The sequence below is a fragment of the Coloeus monedula genome, assembly GCF_965178545.1.
Source record: "Coloeus monedula genome assembly, chromosome: Z".
Lineage (NCBI taxonomy): Eukaryota > Metazoa > Chordata > Aves > Passeriformes > Corvidae > Coloeus > Coloeus monedula.
Window position 1 is genome coordinate 60,896,236 of NC_138822.1, and position 19,622 is coordinate 60,915,857.

General features: G+C 37.0%; 1 protein-coding gene across 1 annotated transcript in view; it reads left to right on the plus strand.

Annotated features, from left to right (window-relative positions):
• Nucleotides 1–16,450, plus strand: part of LOC309585156 (ras GTPase-activating-like protein IQGAP2) — a gene marked incomplete at both ends in the record, with an annotated part of 114,906 nt that extends 98,456 nt beyond the window's left edge. Inside the window, 17 exon segments of the mRNA XM_082301688.1 lie at nucleotides 584–709; nucleotides 711–734; nucleotides 1,519–1,682; nucleotides 2,313–2,537; nucleotides 3,139–3,279; nucleotides 3,626–3,710; nucleotides 5,154–5,386; nucleotides 7,472–7,604; nucleotides 9,017–9,119; nucleotides 9,859–10,000; nucleotides 11,704–11,791; nucleotides 12,600–12,708; nucleotides 12,711–12,811; nucleotides 13,657–13,817; nucleotides 14,661–14,804; nucleotides 15,769–15,877; nucleotides 16,337–16,450. Coding sequence (XP_082157814.1) covers nucleotides 584–709; nucleotides 711–734; nucleotides 1,519–1,682; nucleotides 2,313–2,537; nucleotides 3,139–3,279; nucleotides 3,626–3,710; nucleotides 5,154–5,386; nucleotides 7,472–7,604; nucleotides 9,017–9,119; nucleotides 9,859–10,000; nucleotides 11,704–11,791; nucleotides 12,600–12,708; nucleotides 12,711–12,811; nucleotides 13,657–13,817; nucleotides 14,661–14,804; nucleotides 15,769–15,877; nucleotides 16,337–16,450 — 2,202 coding nt within the window.
• Between the last annotated feature and the right edge of the window lie 3,172 nt (nucleotides 16,451–19,622).

Consider the following 19,622-nt stretch of genomic DNA (forward strand, 5'->3'; position numbering starts at 1 on the left):
ATCTGGTCCAAACCCCCTGCACAACCCAGAACAGGTTGCCCAGGACCATGTCCAGATGGCTGATTCTCTCCAACAGTGGAGACTGCACAACCTGAGCAACCTGTGGTAGTGCTCAGTCACCCTCAGTTAGTCAAAGTACTCCTGGTAAATTAAGCAGTATCTTTGCATGTTTCTACCTTGTGCTAGCTGTTGTTCTGTTGTCCTGAGTTGTACATCACTGTCTTTTCTTGTGCTGGACACTATTGTTGTGGACAATAGTAACTACTTGGCAGATTTAAAATCTTTCACATCTTTTCTGTGTTAAATTAGAGTAGACTTCTGATCATATGGAACAGGTTGTTCAATGTTAATTAATCATGAACGAGTCTGTGTAGGAGATCAGGTTCCATATAGTCACTGTTGGCAACCCATACTGGTGAAAGATAAAAATGTTAAAAAACTGGGTAGTGAATAGAGCAGCAAAATTTACAAAGTTGCTAATTAAGGCCCTTGGAGTAAATACTGTATTTAACATGATTGGAAAAATGTTAATTTTTCCTGTTTTATGAATATATAATCCAGATTTTTGATTGCTTTTCTGCAGGATGTGGTACTGCACAGTAAGAAACTTAACAAAAAGAGCAAAAGTCAACTGGAGGAGATGGTTATGGTTGACAAACAGGGCATCAAAGGTTTGAGTAAAGAGAGAAGAAAAAAATTGGAGGCTTATCCAACACTTATTCTACCTCCTACAGGTAATTTTTAATGCAAAAATTAACATAGCAGCAAATTTTTAAAGAAAAACTAAAAATATACTGTACTGCTTATTTCGTTTTAATGATTGTGGTATATGAAAATGATTGAGTATATGAAAATATTTCCAAATAACATGCAGACTGCAACAGACACTATGGTTAATTTCTAATCTTTCCTGCAATTGAGAAAAGCCTTGTTGTTTTTAAAGTGTGCAGCAAATATGGCTGGTTTTTGCTTGAGTATACTTCAGTCTGTACTGAAGCAGAAGAGAAATGTTTACGTCCATATACCTTTTAGTCCATGTAAATTACTGTCAGTTACTAATACCATGCATTATACGTCGTGGAAGGGAAGTGGTCTGCAATGCAGTTCAGAGAATATACTGTATCTGTTCTTGTGCTATTTTTATCTCATCTCACTGACATTTTTCTAGAAGAATTTTAGATCCTCCCAGGGCAGCCACTCTCCAAAGCAGACATGTAGTATGCAAAGTTTTCTTGGTAGATAGCCATTGTCATTTGGTAAATTCTCATTGTCATCAGATGCAGAGAGGTACTATCCAGAGACTGCAAATAAAATCCTTAATGGTGCTTCTCACAGATTGTGCAGTATTCCGTGTTCCTTATGTACCAGGATTTGGAGAAAAGTAAAACCTGCGTGCAAAAGTGACAGATATGGAAGTCACCGTAAGTGCTTTAGGCAAGAACAAATGTAGAGAGCTGCCCTCCAAGTGGGGGAGCTTGTCCTGGACAACAGCATGCATGTCATTTGTTTGCTTTGTAGACTAATCCCACATACCTGGCAAAGCTGATTTTCCAGATGCCACAAAACAAATCAACGAAGTATATGGATACAGTCATCTTCACTATATACAATTATGCCTCCGATCAACGGGAAGAATACCTGCTTCTCAAACTCTTCAAAACTGCTCTAGAAGAGGAGATAACATATGTGCACTCACAGAAAGGATTTAGCTAGTTTGTGTTTCAGACAGTTCAACGAATGCTTTGTGCCTAAAAGAAACTGGTGGTTAATCTTTACCATAAAATTACACACATAATTTTATTACAAGAGAACTTTGTTTTCTGGGTGTTAAACTCAAGTGATTGCTAATTCAGGAAAAAAATTATCTTTCTATGGTGGAACATATTTGTCTATGAAAAAATTGCTTGTAAAAAGATGCTAGGGCTTCTTGGTTTGTGCTTGAGTATGTAGGGGTAGAGGAAGTATTATCCTTCTTTATGTAATTTTATGTTCTGTAAGTGAAGATTGGTGGTTTATCCTGAAATAATGAAATGTTATTTTATGCCCTTAAAAGATACTGGCTGAACAGGTGTTTGGGTCTGAATCAGGTATATATTAGCTGCCACTGGCTATGCTATGTTCCAGGACATTACTATAAGACATGCACAATTCAGGTGGTAGTTTCTATATATCACCTTGTTTTATATAAAAGCCTTAAGAAATAGACTATATAAAGAGGTTGCAACATAGAAATAGGGTAATTTTAAAAGTGTGGGGTTTGAAAATATGGATAACTGCATATATAAATCAGAACTCTTCTGTTTCTGATACAGCTCGAAAGTAGACCAGATTCAGAATATTGTTACTGGAAACCCCACTGTCATTAAGATGGTTGTCAGCTTCAATCGAGGCGCTCAGGGACAGAACACTCTGCGCCAGCTCCTGGCCCCGGTGGTGAAGGAAATCATGGAGGACAAGTCTCTCATAATCAACACTAGTCCTGTAGATGTTTACAAGTCATGGGTAAACCAGCTAGAAATGCAGACTGGTGAGGCCAGGTGAGTGAGGAAGCTGGACTTACTGTGCCACGCACATGAGGAATCCCTCAGTTCTGCTTTCCTATTCTTCCTCTGAGAAATTGTACTTGTGTCCATGTACCCCTTCTCAATCTTCCTCCAGCAGAGAGATTTCGGGAGGAATGCTTGAAAAACAGGTGCTTTAACTTGTTCTGAACAACGAAAAGATCACTTTCCTTGTCATGACCTTCCAAAGTCAATTACTTAATCTTTGTAAGTGTAATAGACTATGCCATGGAACAACTTAGTCTTTTTCTCAACTTTTTACTACCAGCATGTCAGTAGTGTCCCAGGCTTTTGAGGAGCTGTGCTGGGATGGGGATGTGGAGATGCATTCCTTATATTTGTATACTCCTTTTGTAATTAAGGGAAGGTACATGATAGCATGTGCACTCCCAACTAAGCAAACTACTTACCCCCAAAAAAAGGAAGCCAAAGCATCTGAGACTTTTAGTAACAAAACCCAGATTCAGTTGTATTTGTTGGACTTTTGCTCACTGATGGCCCTTATGAAGAAAAAAATAAAGTATTTTATTCTCAAATGTATTTCACTTGGTTTAATTTCTATTTTTTTGCTTTGCAGCAAACTCCCATATGATATGACCACAGAACAAGCATTGACACACACAGAAGTTGTCAGTAAACTGGAATCATCTATTCAGAGTTTGCGAGCAGTAACTGACAAAGTTCTCACATCCATATTCTCCTCTCTCAATATGATGCCGTAAGTGCTGAGCTAGGACTCTCCAAGCAGCAGTTCATGTGCAGTTCACTTGAACCTCTGTGATGGAGATTCTTTAAATCCTTTCTATGCTTTCAAAGGCTTGTGATACGTGCCTCTCGAATCACTTCCCCAGTAGAGGGAGTGGTTTCTCTGCCTCTGCCCCACTTCAGCAGCCGGGCAAACTTCTCCCTGTACTTGAAACATTTTGTGTTTTCCATTATCAACTCATTCTTGAGTTTCAAGGGAGTGGGCAAAAAGCCAGTAGCTTAAACTGACTAGAATGACTGTTTTGTGTTTCATCTAAGTATTTTCCAATATTTTCCCTTTTCATCTGTTCTACATGTAGTTATAGAATGAGATACATAGCCAAAGTTCTGAAGAGCTCACTCCATGAGAAATTCCCAGATGCAACAGAAGATGAACTACTAAAGGTAGACTACTGAGGGCAAACTGCCAGCAGCTTGTTCTTTTAATGCCAAATTTTTATTAACACTAAACATTCTAAGGATGTGGGAAAGCAGCATTTATTGAAGGAATTTGGCACTTCTTATTGAGTTGCAAAGGGGCTGAGGGAGAAGGGAATTTTGTTGCCACAATCTAGGTATGTTAATCTGGGCGCTCAGCAATTCTTATGGAAGAGAGTGCTCAACCTGTTTTGGATAATAACTGTACTTAGAAGGCTGGAGTTTATCTGAATCATCCTGTGGCTTGGGTTGATACTGAGGTCCTTGTCATCACCAGTTCTTTCACTGAGATCACTGTAGTCCTCTTCTTTTTTTTCCTCCCCTATCTGAAGTTGTTAATATGTTAAGATACTGTAATTTAAATGCAATGAGAAAGGTCTCTAAAAGAAAATTTAGAGTAGATTATACTACACTTAGATTACATTACACTTAAGATGCTTGTAAAAGTTATAGAAATGGCATTTGTACAGACTGAAAAATAAGGTGTGAGTGGTAAGTATGTACTGGCATAGTGGCCATTGTTACCCTACCACAGCCGTAGTGTCTCTTCAGAGGATATAGAGGAATTGCTCCATAAGCCATCCAAACAGCTGAGAGACTGACAATGCTCTTAGATTAGGACTATTTTGCACTTCAATAAAGACCCTTTTTCGGTATTTAATTACATGGTTCTAAAAGTACAAGGTTTTAATTTTAACAGAACTTTCCTATTATTCTTCACTGTCCATCACTCCAGCAATACAGTTTAAAAAATTGCTCATGAAAAAACTTAGATAGCAAATGGATCACCTGCCTGAAAGCCTTTAAAAGTGTAACTTGGAAGTTCTGCATGTGCATACACATAAGCTAAAGCAAATTGCAGAAAGCAAAGTCCTGCCTGTTTCTGAGACCAGGAATTCTTTGAAGTTGACATCTTCAGAAGCTACTGTACCATTGTCATAGAAACTGCACTTTGGGAAATCTGTTCTCTAGATTTCTAGGCTGCATTGCAGTCCAGCCCCATTGGGAAACAATTGGGGTCCCCTTATCAGTGAGTGCATTAAATGCTGCCAGTATCTGCAGCATTTGGGAGAATGTGCCTCCAGAGCAGAACCTTGCAAAATATAGAAGAGTTGTGTTTGTGTTTAACTCCATGCCTTGCATTAGCTGAACTACAGACAGCACCAAATTGAAATGTGGTTGTAAAAGTCTGTAACTGATGTTCACAGAGGTGTTGTAGGAGGAGTATAATGTAAAAGACCACAGGTTCTTCCAACTAGCCTCATAGGTAACATGTGTCTTGAGGATTCTTCTAGAACCAGTTCTTATGGTCTAATTCAGAAGTAGAAATGATTGGTCATGTTTTGTAAGGTGTCATTACTGTATGTAAAGGGAATATCTCTTAACTTTTTTCTCTAACTTTTTCTTTAGATTGTTGGCAACCTTCTGTACTATCGCTACGTGAACCCTGCCATAGTTGCTCCTGATGGTTTTGATATAATTGATATGACAGCTGGGGGCCAGATACACCCTGACCAGAGGAGGAACCTAGGCTGTGTGGCAAAAGTCCTCCAGCACGCTGCTTCTAACAAACTCTTTGAAGGAGATAGCGAACATCTGTCCTCTATGAGCACTTACCTCTCACAGACCTACCAGAAGTTCAGGTATGCAAAGCCCTCACAAATACCTATAGAATAAGTGCTTTCCTCTAAGATGATTAAGGCAGGTGGACTCCTCATTGATAGGAATTTCCTGTTCATAGTTAAAAATGTTGAATGATATGGCAAAGAGAAATGCTCACTGACAAGGAAATTGGAGCAGGAGTAACAGGTTGTATTTTAGCTTGTGCATTAATTTGAGATCATCTCTTCTGTCTTGGTTGCAGTTCCTTACTGCAAACACAGACTGAGAACAGACTGAGGTAACTCATTATCTAGCAGAAACAATGTCTGCTTTGATTTGGGAGGACAGCTGAACATTTTGTCTGGAGAAAAAAAGCATTGTTAGTCAGGAAAAAGTTGCAGGTTTTTATTCTCTCATCTTTGCTGAGAGATTCTATACAGATTTCATTCTTTTATCATGCAGTCATAGGAAACTGCATGTTTGCTACATTCTCAGACAAGTTTTTTGAGGTTATTGCCCATTTTTGGGGGTGACTGCTATTACTTTGTGGTATTGTTGAGTTTTGCAACAAACTTGCACTCAGAATTTCTGTCTTTAGTGTCTACCCTTCATGAAAGCAAATGCACTGTTCATATAATGGGTTTCCTTGAGAGATCAACCATGGGTACAGAGATAATTAAACTTAGTAATTTTAATGAAGTAGTTAAGGGAATGACCAAAACATGAAGAAGCTATAGAGTAGAAAGTGTTATAATAAGAATAACAAATGCTAATAAAAGAGCGCTACTCTAGTTGGCCCTTGATCGCTACAAAAGGAAGAATCCCTCTCCTAATTAAGCTAACTTAAATATCTATATGCCTGTGCTCTGTACTTCAACTAAACCCTTCTTAGACAGCAATGGTGGCTGCCCTTAGCTGCCTGTTCCCTTTCGGAACAGTATTAGCAATATTAGCTATGCTAAAAGCTACTGAGCCTGCCTAGTTCTTTTACTCTGCACTTATGAAGTTGTGCGGGAATTTGTTCACACCCTTCCTAAGCCTTTGAGATCATCTGCCTCCACAACCCCTCCTGTAGCAACATTTAGAAGTTTTCTACCTGTTAGTTAAAATTAAAATTTTCCTGCAGTTTCATTGCATACCCTCTTGGCCATTAATTTTTGGACTTGAGTAATGAATTCTGCACACATCTCATGCAATACCACTGTGATTTTGTACAATTTGATTTGTAGTCCCCAGCTTTTCCTCTCCAAAGTGAAGAATCACAACTCTTCTCCTTTTTTCTTTTTGGGTTTGTTGTTTGTTTTTTTTTTTTCCCAATTATTCTTTTCTAATACTTTAAATGTGCTGTGAACCTGGAACATGTATACTCTTCAACACCACAGGGCTGGCACAACATGGCTCCTGGAGCAAATCCATAGGCATCATCCAAAACCCTGTTTTTCCCAGCTGCCCCATTTCAGGTCCTCTCACTTTGGAAAACAAAAGTGGTTCTCTCACTGAGGACCCTGCTGGTTCTCAGTTGTCTGTGCACATTCCTGAAGAAGGCAGTAGCTTGGAGAGACATCAGTTGTCATTTTGCAAAGCAGGTCTCAGTAGTCCGTGTACACGCTAGTCATACTGAAGTAGCACTTCAACCACACTGCATTTTTTCCTCTCAGGATTCTTATATTTTTAAACAATACTGCATTTTCTGTCATTTTGAGCAGCTCATTTTCTGCCTAACACCAATGTAAACATTTGTGGGACAAATGGGAATTTTGTGCAGCTATTTCAATCAATTCCTTCTTGGCATACCTCATACTACAAAGTGCCTTCATAAAATCAGAGGGAAATCTTTTTATAACTTCTAGAGCATTAAACAGATATTTCTCTAAGTCCTTAAAATTTACCAAGTTAATAACGAGGGGAAAACAACCCAACCCCTTTAAAACAGTCTACCACCAGCTACCCAGGAAAGAGAACACTTCATCATTCATATTTACATATCACCTTCAAAAGGGTCTTTGAAACATTGAGGGTAGATTGCAGGTTATAAGAGAAATATAATGCATGTGACTCTTTTATACAGGCTAAATAAAGTGAATTTATAAGGGACAATTATTGAAGTTTTTCTCATTTTCTCTTAGGAATTTTTTTCAAGCAGCATGTGATGTTCCTGAACCAGAGGAGAAATTCAATATTGATGGATACTCTGATATGGTGACCCTTAGCAAGCCTGTCATATATATCTCCATTGAAGAAATTATTAATACCCATTCAGTAAGTCAATGAAAACAGACTTGTCAATGGACTGTAGCATACAGATTATCAAATATTTGCAGCTAACATTCTCTGGGGAAAGCTTAGTTTTCTTTCTTACTTTTGAAGTAATTTCTTCATCTCTGAAATGTTCTTAAGTTAAATATTAGATTTTTTTTTTCCCCAGGAAAAATGCAAATACTGCTTCCATGGAAAAGCATCATCTTGAATAACAATTAGTACATAACACTTTCTGATGAGGGGAAAGAACATTTATGTTCTAGTCTCGTGTGACATTTCTAACTTTGAAACAATTTTCTGTCATGGGTAAAAAAGTGAAAGCAATTTGAAGGAGAGCCTTTGACTCTGGGAATAGAAATTGTGTATTGTGGCTCTGGCATTCTGTCACGTGACTTCTTGGAAGCAGATGCAAACATCTGATTTAGAAAAAATGAAGCTGTGCTATCATGCCTGTTCTTAGTGTGGGTAAAGAACAAAATAACTGCAGTCTGAAGTATGACTCAATACAGTGTAAGTTAAATGTTTACCACATGTTCCTCCTAAAACTGGGATATTACTATCTGTTTCCTGGCTTGCAATATGTCCCCTGTGTGTCCCCCCGCCCAAGTGAAAAAAAAACCCCCACAAGAACATTTCCCCATTAAAAAAAAAAAGCCCACAAAGAACCTCTCACAAATACTGCCAGATACACTATGGAAAAGGTAGAACACCCAACTCACAGCAGACCACACTATAAGGCAGTTTTATTCAAGTCAAAACAAATAACCTAATCTGCTAAAAACATACATTCTGGCTTGTCTTTGTGCCTGTTCTTCTAAATTATGAATAGACCTACACCTGCATTTTAATGATCAGCAGTTGTATGTGAACATTAGTCCTGATCAAGTACTCCTTTTAGTGAGTCTAGTGACTGGCATAGCATATCTATTAGGGGCAGTGGTTGCTGCAGAGCTGGTTCCTCACTTAGAAAATACAGTCCTTTCTGAAAGGTATCACTGACATTGTAAGCTACTGGAATGGATATACAGAAAACAGGTATCTTTCTGTGAACCACCAACACTGTCTTTATTCCTTTTCATGTTTAAGGATGAAGCACCAAAATGCTTTGCTTGGGATTAGCACCCTTTATTCTGTGATGATTAGGACTTTGTTAGTCCTAATTGCAAATCTTCTGCTCAGCCGTGACATTTAGGACTCCAGAGACAATTCCTGGAGGAGCAACAGCAAGGCTGTTGTTTTACAGCAAGGGCAACCTTAAACTCTAGCCCAGAATCCAGGGTGCTTCCTGGCCTTGGGAAGGTCCTCCATAATCCCAATCATGCCTGGTATTTTAGTTTCCAGATTTATTTTCAAGTATAAAGATACCAAGAAACCTTTTTCTGGATGATGATTTCATTCACATTTGTTTATAGCTGCTTTTGGAACACCAGGATGCCATTGCCACTGAGACTAATGACCTGCTGAACGAATTGCTGGAAGGTCTGGGACCTGTTCCTGATACAGAATCTTTCCTTGGTATGCTGTATTCTGTCTTTATGGGCAACTTCATTCTAGGGGCCAAATTAAACAGAGGCTTGCCTTCATACTCTTGTGTCTCTCAGAGCAATAGCTTCTGGTTCTCTGTTTACTGCAAAATTTTTGTCCAAACACTTATTGTAACATTGCACCTTATACTTGAACCTTTTTCTAGCTGCAATACTCACTCTAAAAATGAATTATGTAATTCAAAATACAAACATTAGTAATATTTTGAATGATCCAGTTGTGCTTAAACTGCAGATAGGATGCAAGGGATTTTTTTAACAATCCAATCTTAAGATTTGCTAGTGTTGGCTAGAACTTAGAAAAAGTATATAGAAAATTCTAAAACCAGCCTTTTTTTTTTTTTTTTGATACTTAATTATCCAAATAAAAATTACATTTTTGAGATCATGCAAATTTATTAGAAAGTAATGCATTTGACTGATACTTAATTTGCATTAATTGTAGCAAATTGTTCAGAAAGTAGCTAGGAGTCATGGATAACACCAACATTCAAGTGAATAGCCTTTTAACATAGCTGCTACTCTTTCACTTCTTCATTATCACTGCATATTAGGATAAAGGACGTTAAATTGTTTGTATTATTCTTTGAGAAGACAACATAAAAGTTTTGCACATCAGTAGCCTGAAAAGCAAGGATTGGCATGATTTCCAAAATACTGTAATTGGGCTTATAAATAGCTAAGTTATGGTTTTGAATGTTTCCTTTCAGGGGAAAGAGCTGTTGATCCCAATGACCCCAACAGGGAAAGCACACTAAATCAACTTGCAAAAACAGAGATTTCACTGTCTCTAACAAGCAGATATGAGTTATGGGAAAGTGAAGATCAGGATCTCAAAAGTCTGATGATAAAGTAAGTTTTGCTCCAACCTTCATATTCTGGCAATGCTTTTTGTTTTGTTTTTACTTTTTTTTTTTTTTAACATTTTTTTGACAACTGCCCTGCCTAAGTGCATTTCTGAGGTGCTGAGTGCATTCAGTTTTCAAAAGCCAGTTTGTGTTCAGTGCTATTCAAACTTTTGCCAAAGTCAGGTGAACTGTCAGTTCTTCCAGAAAAATAAATATATTGCCGTTTGTGTTTTGGAGCATGACTGCATCATTACCTAACCTAGTAAGTGTTTTTTCATGAAGCTATAAAAGCACTCTGCTTTAAAATGCCACAGCCTTGAGAAAGCAGAGATGCAAAGCAGTCTAGACTTGTAAGGGTCAGAGAGTATTACCATGTCCTTTCTTCCCCCTCAAAAATAAACACTTCCCTGATATACTGTCATCAGCCATTTGAAAAGGATGTAACTGTTACTTCAGGAGGAATAGTGCATATGCTGCATGCTTTTATCCAGGAAAGCAAATTGTGTTTATTTTGTCTGGTGAATAAATTAAAAAATGGCTATGGGGATACTCCGGAATACGGTCTACTTTATAGTAAAAATTAATTACATAACAGCACTTAATTTCGAATTATTGGCACCCATCTTCTGAAGTCATTTCAAGCTGTCCAGAAAAGGGATTGGCCTACTCTAAGATCCTAGTACAATCTGGGGAAGAACAGGATGCTGCTCTCCTCTATTACCATGCTTATATGTACCAGACGTGTGAAGGCAGAAATTCACATTGAAAGTGAAAGACAGCACCAATAACTAGGAGGGCAGATATGGGCTGTAATTAAAATATGATCAAATAAGCTGTTTGGGGTTTTTAAAATCAGAAATAAGTATTCTGGATTTATTAGATGGTGTGAAGCTTTACTTCTGAAGAAGTAACTGTACCTAGGAAGACTATCACTTTAAACCATTAGGTTTTATCATAGAAATCTTGACCGTATTTAGACATTTTCCTTGGAAACTTATGCTGCATCTTTAATTTTCTGTTAATTGTTAAGAATAGTGAGCTATTTCAGTAATCCTGTTCTCTAAATTAATAGAATTCTGTAACAGGAAGTTCTCGGAAGTATTATGAATGAATAGGCAACAGGAATGAGATAAATTCTTACCAAGAAAAAAATGGTTAACATATCGGAGTCTAGCAGCTTCCCTTTTTTAGCAAGGAAATGCTCTTTGTCTGTTGTCACTAGAGAAATATCTGCCCTTAGTGGTTTGCGTAAACACACTGCAACAAATATAAATTCCTTCAGAGTTCAGCAGTTTTGAGTGCATTTCCACTTTATTCAGTAAATATGATGTTTAATGGAATGGTGAAAAGCTTGGGCTTTTCAAAGGTTACATTTCTGTCTGCTGTTTTGTCATTATCACAATTAAAATCCACATGCAAGTTGTTGCTTGTATTTTTGTTAACAGTAACTGTTTTACTGTGCTAGTTGGTTACCTGTTTTCTAAAATAAATGGAGGGAAGCTTACATGTATTTCTCTATTCAGACTGTGTAGAAACCAGATACTCAACACTATTAAGGGAAGCTCTGAAACATAAAAAGCTAGAAAGCAAATTTTACCAAGAATCTATAATAAAGAGGGAGTTTGTGAATTTTATTGTTGAAAAAATGACATGTACAAGTGATCCAGTGATAACTGTTTTGTAATATCCATATATCCCTTTCAAAAGGACCAAAAGACTTATTGTGGATGTGATACGAACACAACCAGGGGATACACTCTCAGAAATATTAGAAACACCAGCCACTGCACAACAGGTAAGTGCCATACTGTGACTGAATAGGGAATAAAGTAATTTATTATAGCTATTTGAAAGCCTTAACAGATCTCTGATATCTTTCTCCATCACGTTATAACAATGAAATTGTTTGTTGATGGCTTTAGACTATGCAGATTTAGAGTCTTCCAAAATATGAGGCTTGCAATTTTTTTTTTTAACTGTATAATTGAAAACAGCTTCAGAGGAAAAGAAAAAATAAATCTTGCTGTGAGCTAGGATGACTAGGATATTATTTTCTTTACACTTTTTGTGAGCAGGGTCTTTTCTCTCCTACTTTATAATACAATCAAATAGCCTGAGGTGAATCTTTCTACTCTTATCATTCCACACCCCCCCCCCATTAAATTCAGTATTGTAATTCAAGTTCCCTGACCCTTTAGTTTATTTGCTTAATCTATACAAGCAAATCTCAGGGAACTACTGCTATCCTCAGTATGGGAATTGAGTGGGAAGAGCTCACAGTTGAAGTCTTTCCTGTAGACACTGACACAAAAACTGCATCTTAATAATGTGCAGATTTTAGTTAACCTCAGTGTGTGCATGTGTAGGAAACACCTGTGAGATCTCGACAGCCAGGTGACAACTAGGTGTTGTCACTACATACTTAAGATATGCCCAAAGGCAAAGTAGAAATGGGGTACTTTGAGACCAAGTGGTAATAGGACATAAAGCCTGCACCCTGATTTTTGATAATCTCCTTTGAGAATTCAATGTACTTGAACATCTAACAGTTATCAAAATCTGGAAAATAACTGTTCTGGATTTTTTTTTTTTTTTTTCCCCAGGAATCTGAGAACTTGAAACTTGTAGAAAAACGTGCCATCTTAGATTCAAAAACTCCAGAGAAAATGAAGAACAGCCAGGCTATTTTTGAAGATGGACAGCTACCGATAGAACAAAGAAAAGGAAAATTCAGAGAAATCTCCGGACATTGGAACAAGCAGGACTAGTGTCTTCAGCAACTAAGTACCAAGAAATTATAAATGAGATCGCTAAGGTAAATGGAATGTTTCGCTGTATATCAATGGTTTTTCAGCATCTAGCCTAAATCCGTTCCAGTTAGAAAAGTAAAATACATATTTTTCAGGGAATGCTACCCTAAACTACTCAATCCACATATGAAGCAAATTGTTTTTGTTTCCTGGCAAAGTAAGTGAAAGACAGTACATCCCTGCATAACTTCCTGAACTGAATAATATACAACTGCAACCTTTGTTATCCAAATCTGATATTGAATTTGATGATGATGATTTAACTCCTCCCCTGTAATGTGTTTCAATATAACTTTGTATATCTTAACAGTAATTGGAATTACTCAGTGGTGTTTCAATTAAGAATGGCTGTGGTCTTGGTAAGGTTTCAAAAGACTCAAACCCCTGTGAAATATTATCTGATTGGTATTAATGCTGATCTGCTGTGGTTGGGCAGGACACAAGAATAGTGGGCCGATGTGGTGCCCATCCTGACAGTCATAAAGCACAGGGACTGTTGTCAACAAATCCTGTTCCACATTCACAACCCATTCTGGCCATAAGAATCTTAGTATATTGAATTATCTTCAGCACAACAATGACATCTTCCTTATGCGTTCTGGGTCTCTTAGGCTCTGCAGAACAGCAAAGTTGTCAATATACCACTGCTTGTACATATGAGTAGCAATGTGATTGCCAGGTAAACTGTAGGACTCCCTACAGGTACTGTTCTTTTAAGAACTAAAATGATAGTTCGTGCTTTCTCTCAGTAATTAAGTCAGATTGTGTAATTACAAATTTGAATGGTTATGAACTGAGGCTTTTTAAAATTTCAAATAAATACAACAGTTACATTAATACATTTTTTTAGGATATCCGGAATCAAAGAAGATACAGACGTCATCGAAAAGCTGAACTGGTGAAACTCCAGCAGACTTTGAATGCACTTAACTCCAAGACAGCATTTTATGAGGAACAAATTAATTATTACAACACCTATATAAAAACTTGTTTAGACAGCTTAACAAGAAAGTGAGTATTTTGTCTTCTAATGTGTCTTTTAGTGTGTTCTAACAAGAGGGAGATCAGGTGATAATCTGTAGTTTAAAGTTTTGATTCCAACAGATTGACAATCTACAAAAGGTCTGTGAGAGTTGTAAACTGCATCAGCATCTGGAAACTGAAGTCTTGCATTTATTTAAGACTTCCTTTGAGAAAGAGAAGTCTGAGATGTGTAGATGTTTTCAATGTATTTAATTGGTGCTACTTTGCAGATCCATTTGCATGCTTTGAGTTCATGAAGCTTTGGGAAATAATTATTGGTTTCTTCCTTCTTTAAAAGGTTTGGGGTTTGTCTTTAGCATGGAAAAGGAGGAAATAAATGCCTAAATAATTTACCTTTCAGGTATGATGCAGTTACTTGAAAGCAATCCCCCCTACCAATGCCACCAAAGTGTCAAAATGAAAACATTTTGATGTTGTGAGTGACATGATGATGACATGAGTAGGAATTTTCCTAGTGCACACTTCATTGATCCAAAAATTATCTCTAATTACAGAGCATTTAACATTTATGTCGCCATAAGTTTACAAATTGCTCTTTTAAACTGGGGATTGCGGACCCTTTAGGATCAGGGTTGCATTTCGCAACAGAATTGAAAAAAGTGCTAAAAGATGATTAAAAATCATTGGCAAGATGTTTAGATGATTCACTGCATGCTCAAAATTCCTCTTAGATTTTTTGGGATGTTAATTCTGTTTTTTTAGAGGAGTTCAAAAAAGAGTGAAAGAAAGTTAAATATGGCTAGAAGAGTAGCTGAAGTATTAAAGATCTGACAGGCACATCAAATGCAAGTTTTCTTGTTCTCTTTCCAGAAATTTACGGAGGTCAATTAAATTAGATGGAAAAGAGGAAGTGAAGGGAAGCAAAAAACTGAAACAGACCTCACTAAAGTACACAGCTGCAAAACTTCATGAAAAAGGTGTCATCCTAGAAACTGAAGATCTTCAAACCAATCAGTAAGTGCAGTACAAAACAATTCCAAGCATTTTCTAATCAACGATTTCTGAAGGGGTCTGGCTTTTGATGAAAGAAATCTTAACAATTTCCTGTGCCACAGCTAAAATTACCTCAGACTTTTGCATTCAGAAGGACGCTACAATCTAATTGTTGTAATTATTTTTTTACTTTGTACCTTGCTCTATGATTACCTTGGGAAAATATTTTAACAAGCCAGCCCTAGCACCAGCTTACATGGACAAGTACAAGTTTTGCAGCAGACTTGTTATTTATGACCACCTTTTTAAGCAGCTGTAGCAATTTTTTTCATATATTAACCAGTCATTTTCAAATAACTTAGTAAACCCCAGGTTTTAAGCTCTTCCTCACTATGGCAGAGTGAACGGATGTGGTGGTTTAACATCCATTTTGTATTCATCCATATTGAGGCTGTGGTAGTGAAAGTCTTCCATTCTTTGCACCTTCCCATCCACCTTCTGCATGAAATTTTTTTTTCCAGGTTTTTTTGTTCGTTTGTTTTTTTCCAAGTGGATTCATCAGGTAGAAGAAGCCACATGAGGTAAATATGTACCTGCAAAGAGACAGTTGGGCATGGTAGAAAGAAAATCTGGCTGTCCTGTTTCTATCCACTGGATGTTTGATCTGATTTGTTCACTGAACTTCCCACAGCCTTTTTTTTTGTTTGGCTGGTTTTTTGTTTTGTTTTGGGGGGTTTTTTTGTATTGTTTCTCCATTACAAATGACTTCAGAATTCTGTATTTCATCCTACCTGTACACCAGAAAGTCTCTAAGAAGACACTGCATGGAGTGCAGTGCAGGGAGAGATGGAGTGATTCTTTTGACAGCAACAACACTGCTTGTGGTCAAAGTTCTTCCATGTTCTGCAAGCTTTTTCCCCAAAACTATCTCTGGACTATATGAAACTGCACAGCCCAGGTATTCAATTACTTTTCCTCTTTCAAGGTTTAAGAACGTGATGTTTGATATCACACCTGGAGAAGAAGTGGGTGACTTTGAAATCAAAGCAAAATTTTTAGGAGTTGAGATGGAAAAAGTGCACCTTCATTTCCAGCTTTGAATTTTGTTACTTTGCTATATAGTTGCTGTTGCATTTCCTGAAAAACTATTTCAGTATTTTTTTCACATATATGCATGAACTAGTCAATCAGTGCAGAGCAGCAGATCATGTGGAGAATAACAGTGTAACTTCTGCAGGATGCTGGGCATGGGCATTGAGTTAATGTTTATCTTGGGACACCTACATGAAATCAAACCCCACATTAGTTCAGTGGCAAGCAGGACATACTAAAAGAAAATGGAAGTATACAGAAAACAGTATTTCTTTTGGTTTGCTGTTACTGACCATCTACAGCTTAGGATCTAGAGGACACATAATGTTTTCTACACGTATCCCAATGGTTGCTTGAAGTTGTTCAAGTTATGAAGAACCTGGAGTTGGTGATGTTTATCACATCTTGTTGTTGTAAGGTATGGATTTAGACAGACACTAATGATTTTTTTCTCATTTCAGGATTTGCTTCAGATGCAGTATGAAGGTGTGGCTGTAATGAAAATGTTTGATCAAGCTAAAGTGAATGTGAATTTGCTTATATTCTTGTTGACTAAGAAGTTCTATGGAAAATGAGTATTTTCAGATATCATGGACTTCATCAATCAGTGGGAAGTTTATTCAGTATTTTTTTGCTTATAAACATTTGTTTGAAGTTTGTCGTTGGATGCTTTTTAACTTTAAAAAACACACCCTAAAACACCAAATGTTCCGAATAATGTAGGCAGTGCCTTTTCAGCATTGATAACAAAACAGAAAACCAGGAAAATTGATTCATTTAAACAGTTCCAGATTTCATTGGTGTTGGTACTTTTAAATCAAAATATTCTTTAGAACACACAGCTATTGTGTAGATATAAAGGCAGGCAGAAATTGAATTTAGTTGAATATATAAACCTCTTCCTATTGAAACATTTTTAAATTACCTCAGATATATAACCAGGAAAATCGATTCATTTAAACAGTTCCAGATTTCATTGGTGTTGGTATTTTTAAATCAGAATATTCTTTAGGACACACAGCTATTGTATAGATACAAAGGTAGGCAGAAATTGAATTTAGTTGAATATATAAACCTCTTCCTATTGAAACATTTTTAAATTACCTCAGATATATAATATAGTTAATACTAGACTTTAAGTATTTACCAAAAGAAAACCTAATTTGTTTCTAAGGGATAGTTTGAGCAAATATTTAGTTACATACTAGGCCTATTTTGTGGCATTTGTCAATTGCAAAGCAAACTTATTGTGCAATTCAAAAAATTTTATAGGTAATTATAAAGTGACAATAACGACTTACTTCACAAAAATATATTTTGTGATTCATTCCTACTAAATGCACTACTGCTTCATGCAAAATGACATTTTCTACTTTCACAGCCTTTGGAGTGGTATTGGGGAAATCTGAATAGCGAACAGTTGTTCAGTTTGAAGTATTTGAATACGTAAATTGTGCCTGTCTGTCTTTTTTTTTTTGTAAGAAAATAAATGCAATAAAATCAGTATTTAGATTGGGTTTTTAAAATATTCTTTGGAGATTGTTCTGTGTAAAATAAACATTACCTAATTAAACTGGCTTAGTCCCTAAATTTCATTTCAAAGAATCATTAAAGCTGCAGTCTAGATGGTAACTGAAAGAACTTCTTTCAGTGCTTTTATAAAATTGCATGTAATTAAGCCTGACTGTCCTCGGTACACTTAGGGAAAGCTGCTCAGCAGTGAAGACTTCATGGCCTTTATGCCATTGAATGTGATGATGACTTTGCTTAGGGGCTGTCACTTATACCTACAGAGCAAAAGTGTGTACCACAGGTAATGTGACCAATAGAAAATACTTCCTTCTCTTACTTTTCTTGTGGCAAACACTTCAAAAGACAGGCAGTGAGACATTCTGGAATGAATTATAAAAGCAAATATTAAATAAGTATTAACTCTGGTATGGGAATAGAGCAGTGTTAAGTCACTGGCATATATATGGATTACAAGCTTAGCTGATACACTAACTGACGTGTGGTGTTACACAAGCTGAAGAAATTATTACATTTACCAGAGATATTAATTTATGCATGACATTAAGTTTGAACACATGACTACTTGAAAACAGCTACTATCCCTAATTAAAGGATTAAAAAACTCCCACGTTTCCATTTTTCTTTTAGCTGGTTATGTATAAGTCATTTTAACATGCCATAAATGCTGCAGTATTGATACCCTGGATGGAAAAGCAAAAACAGCGCTTCACTTTTCCTTCCGAAGAGAAGTGAATTTTACTTAAATATGAATTAAATTTCCAATCTTTTGTTCCCCTGTTTGCAACAGACTTGATTAGTCACAATATTTTTAACAAATTCTAGCTGAGCACTAAGTTTGCAACAGGTGTGATGTTGCTTCTAAAACCAGATTCTTGAGGTAACTTGCCAAAAGCCTGGAGTTCTGCTGGTGAGACATGCCAGAGCCCCACAGACTTTATGGGGAGTAAGGTACTCCTGGATATGCAATTTTGTGTAATACACTTGACACATCTAGAATCTGCCTGGTTCTAAAGCAAATAGCACGTTTCTCAGTTATTTCCTGGTGTAGGCAAGCTTAGAAAAGCGTCTTTGATCCCGATGTAATGACAAGTATGAATGGTACAGTCTGTGTGCCAGCACTCCCCTCTTCCGACTATTTCCTGGGCTTCCTGTTCTTCCTAGTACACATCAAAGAGTAATTTCCATTTAATTTCTTTAAACTCCTTTGTAAGCTTTTTTCCTTAATTAGCTAGTTCTGTTTAGGGCCTTGTCACTGAACAATACTACGAACCCTGATAAACAGGACTGACCACAATGTTTTCTATCTCCATGTAAGACTGATGGTAGTGTGAAGTACCACATAAATGAGCAAAGTGATTCTGTTATCACCCAATGCTGCTGCCAGCTACTACGTACAACAAAAAGACAGGCTTTTTAGAAGCTACTGCAAGATGCAATGTGGGGACTTCAACAATAGATAGGATTTGCTGAAACCAGTTTTAGTCATGAAATGGTGGTGTGGAAAGACTTGTATTGCTGGTTCAAAAGCTGAGAAACAAAGCCAGTGCAACTGAATAGGGCCTCTGCATCAGTTGTCACTACAGGAGAAAATGGATCTTTCCTTGGACAACTTGCCTATCTCTCAACTTTGTCCTCCTTAACTGGTGGTAGTGAAAACAAATTATAATAGACTATCATCTTAGTCTGTTAACCCCGCAGTGTGCATTTTTCTATCACATGTTTTTAGAGTTGACTAAGAGTGCTTGGTAGCTAACTTAGTTTATTTTGGAACTTTTCATTTTCAAGGGCCTCTGAAGATCCAAAACTATCCATGGAATTGTAGAACATCCTTCTGCTTAGGCCAGGCACACAGAAACACCAATACAAGCACTAGCTTTGCTCTGTTTCACTTTGCACTTATCTGTGGCCCTCCTTTAGCTGTCCATCTTTCTTTTGAAAGAATACAGGAGTAAAACAACCTTCATTCCCAGAAAACTGAAACACTGGCAGTCACATATGATTTCATAAAGTTTATAACTAGGTAGACAACCTTCTTCCTAGATGACCTATTTCCCCTCCTGTGGTATGTTTCTACACTCATCTTTCAGCAGTAACTACCCACCTCTGACATGCACCAGGGTAATCTGTGTATTGAGCAGCAGAAAGATGTCCTTTCACAAACACTAATGATGTAGCAGTCTCACTAGATAGGTACAGACTTTTTTTGGTAGACTT